At 46.7% G+C, this 3682-nt stretch overlaps 2 protein-coding genes across 2 annotated transcripts; both read left to right on the top strand.

Annotated features, from left to right (window-relative positions):
- Positions 1-527: 527 nt before the first annotated feature.
- PV06_11900 (uncharacterized protein) lies at positions 528-1265 on the top strand (the record flags this gene model as incomplete). The annotated part of the gene is made up of 1 exon (XM_016413646.1): positions 528-1265. One exon carries the CDS (start codon positions 528-530, stop codon positions 1263-1265), a length of 738 nt encoding a protein of 245 aa, XP_016255976.1.
- A 264-nt stretch (positions 1266-1529) lies between these two features.
- Positions 1530-3526, top strand: PV06_11899 (uncharacterized protein; the record flags this gene model as incomplete). Its single annotated transcript, XM_016413645.1, has 6 exons — positions 1530-1919; positions 2507-2554; positions 2604-2635; positions 2688-2764; positions 2815-3178; positions 3226-3526. The coding sequence occupies 6 exons, from the start codon at positions 1530-1532 to the stop codon at positions 3524-3526; spliced, it is 1212 nt and encodes a 403-aa protein (XP_016255975.1).
- Between the last annotated feature and the right edge of the window lie 156 nt (positions 3527-3682).

Raw genomic sequence — 3682 nt, 5'->3', positions numbered from 1 at the left:
GAAGAACAAACCAGAGAAAGGGATTATACTGGGGCTTTCTAAGGACGTGTCGGGAAAGTTGAAGATATGTCAGGACAAGACCTTGCGATCTTCACTGCTATGCCATAGATCCAATTCTCTACAACATTAATCGCTGTTTTTGTGGCATACACTGTCAATATCAACGTTGACCCTGATGCCGGCCAAGGACCTAAGTCAAAGGTTGGTTGATAGCAGAAGGATCTTCCGCTCTTCCTTGACACTGACGGCACCGCGTCTTCTCCTTGTAGCTGGCCAATGCAACCATTAAAAGGAGAAACTGGCATACGCCTTGGCCACGTGAAAACACATCCCTACTTATTCGAGCTTTCAATTGCACTCCCTTGCTGAAATGGCAGCTAAAAACTCACCGAAGTTCAACGTGGAATTTATTGAATCGTCATCCAAAGGTTCCGAATCTCTAGCCTCCTAAGACCTTTAAAATGCCATCAGTTCCCCCCTTCCTTTCAATCAACATTAGCTAGTATCCCTGAAAGCACGTTGTCGCGATGGTCAAGACTGATGAAGCCAAGATGGTATTCAGAACAAAGATTTCTCCCCATAACAGCTGGGAGCCTGGAGTGACCATTGCTTCTATGGAAGAACTACCCGACAAACCGCTTCTTGGAATGGAGCGACCCTCCTCTCTTCAGTACACCTTCCACCAGTCAGTCTTTTACACCATTTTCTTTCAACACAATGATGGTCGCTTGGAGGAAGCACTCAATACTGGTGCTGAAATGATGGGCTGGTCCACCACCGGAGAATGTCTCTGGAAATTCCCGGAGCTCATCACGCTTCTCCATTCTCGGCGCCCTCTTGCCTCATATCCGCCATACAACCAGCTGGCGTCATTTATCCGGGAATTCACCGTCGAATACAAGTCACACCTCGATTCGCCGGATCTTTTGCTGGTCCGCCAGAACAGCGCCATGATTCGACTATACCACGCGGGCTGTACTTTGCTTATCGACATGTATCGCGTGCAGGAAGGCGACTTCCCTTCTTATGGAGAGCTCATTGATTTCCTTATAGATAGTGGCGATGACAGCTTCAAGGTACTCCTGAAGAGCGATGATGGCCAGTACAGAACCCTGCTGGTAAAGTCAATCGATGATCTTCACTCGACTGCGAGTCCCACGGCCCAAGTGGAGCCAGGAAAAATGCCAGGGAATGACGGTGCTTTCGATCAAATTTGCGACCATTTAGGTTCCTCCACTACCGATTTAACCACCGAAAAGTCATAAGGTCTACCTATTCCATGCGAGCACTTATTTCAGAGTGGCAATGTTGGCCAAAATTGCGCCCCTAATCAAACACGTCTCCTGGATCTGCCACATAGATGCACTGTTGTCTTTTTCAGTGCTACATATATAAATGCGGCCGACTTCACTTATTTCATCACCGACTTCATAAACCAAGCCATTACCTTCCGTCTCTCTTGAGCTTCACGCTACAAATATATCCAATCTACTCTTCTCGTACCTTTCATTCTCTTTAAAGGCCCAAAGATGGCTCCACCCACGACCATTCGCGAAGCGTGCGATATCATTCTGGAACAACTGCAGGACTTCAATGACACAGACAAGATCAACGACCTTCGCTCGGCCATTACGGACTTCATTGAGGCACAGACTACTATGCAGACAGTATCGATTCGTGTCTTGGCCCTAGGCCAAAGAGAAGACCCTCAAATGCAGCCCATCGTTGAGCGGACCAACGAAGAAAAATACAAACAGACTCTGAGATCATTATCAGGTGCCAAGAAAGAACTATTCAAGGCTGTTAACTATCGGGCGCTCCTGGAAACGATGATGAGGTGTCTGGATGATAAGGATCTGGAAAAGTTGCGCTCTACTGCCGCGAAGCAACTAAGGGTTCTTATGATTGAGCACGGTTATGTTTGATATAGACAACCTCGCTCAAACAGGTGTCGGTGGACATGGGCGAACGCACTCGAACATAGAGTGTCTAAGAGTGGCTGATCATAGAAATTGTGCGAAAGAGACAGGGAATTATGTTGCCCCGGATAGCTAAACATGTGGACGGCAGTAATAGTGATCATATTTCTCTTATATTTGAGATGGGACAAATTTGGCAGATAGTATTGAGTGGTTCAACATCTTGACATCTCTTCATATTTCTTGTAATGATGATATGACAGAAGAAACTCGCGGATGCTGTTTGAAGATACTATATTAAAAAAAGGCTCTTCGCTTCCTCTGAATTCTAGACTACCCGTCATCACGATATTAACAGCATCTGCAGCGTGATGACAAGGAACTGATCTACCAGAATAAAGATCTTCACTCATCTCGTATCTTTTCCCCCGACTTCCCTTTCTCTTCTACACCCGCCTACCAAAGTCTCCTCCCACAAGATACCGTGAAACTCCCACTCGTTTACCTCCATCAAGGAACGGGCTACTCCAAAACGAGGTTCGGTTTTCTCTCTGATTTACTTGAAGTGCGACTAATCTTCGAAAAAGCGCATGACGACAACTCCAGAGCCTGATGAACCTCCGGCACAGATCCAGGTAGGATGTGAACTACAACCACTCATTTCCAAGGCTAACTAAGTCCCAGTCGCCCCGAGACTCAGCAATTGCCAGCCCAGGGTTTGAATTTTTCCAACGTGTCCAGGTTGGTAGTTGCTAATGAAACTCGCAGGTGGGCTTCTAGCACCTATTCAGTGAACTCGGAAGACCTGGGATATTGGTGGCTAGGGAACCGTCTCTATGGACGTGGTACATGTTCTCGCTTCTTCAAGCCCTTTAACATTACTCAAACGAAGCAGGCTTCCCGTTTCCCATCGATGATAGGGCAAAAGAAGACCACGATGCCCGACATGCCGTGTTTAAGAAAATTCTGAAGAATCGGAACTTCTGTGCGCCCGTCAGTCTGGAGGGCGCAGATGTGCTTGAACTGTACACTAGAACGGGCAAACTGGCCATGGAAATCGCGGACGAAAATCCGGCTTGTTCAGTGATCGGCGTTGACGAGAGCCAAATGCAGGTAGAATTGGTTCCGCCAAACCTTCGATTCGAGATTTGTGAAGATGACAACAGCTGGACATGGAGACGGCCGTTTCGATTTATCATCATGCGTCAACATGGAGTGTTTGTAAAAGACTTGCCGGGTCTAATACGTCGATGTTCTGAGTAAGTTCGAAGGACCAAGATGGAGTATAGGGTTTAACACGTAATAGGATTCTCGAAGATGGAGGCTGGATAGAATTCCAACTTTTGACCTTGAGTCACCATTCGCAATCTGAACAGCAAGTTCCAACGGGCGAGGAAAGCAAAGTTCGGGATATACATCGTTATCTATCACGTGGACTGGCCAAACTCGGGCTACAGCTGGATATACATGACAAGCTTACTCAGATGCTCGAGGAGAAAAGTTTTCACAATCTCGAACACCGGGAGTTTCCTGTACCTCTTGGACGGTGGCCAAAAGACAAGGAATTGGTAATTGTGTCCGTTGAAGAAAATAGAAAAGACGGCTAATATTATGACCCAGAAAGATCTAGGTAATCTGTGGTTGGAGGTACTTCACGGTGAACTGGAAGCATTAATGCTCCTGCCCTTGAGCGAGGGCCTCAAGTTAGACTACCAGCATATTCAATTAATTCTCAAGGACATTCGGAATGACTTAACAAGATG

This window comes from Exophiala oligosperma (genome assembly GCF_000835515.1).
Source record: "Exophiala oligosperma strain CBS 72588 unplaced genomic scaffold supercont1.109, whole genome shotgun sequence".
In the NCBI taxonomy this organism is placed as follows: Eukaryota; Fungi; Ascomycota; class Eurotiomycetes; order Chaetothyriales; family Herpotrichiellaceae; genus Exophiala; species Exophiala oligosperma.
Note: the sequence above shows the minus strand (reverse complement) of the source record. Positions and strands in the feature narration are given on the sequence as shown.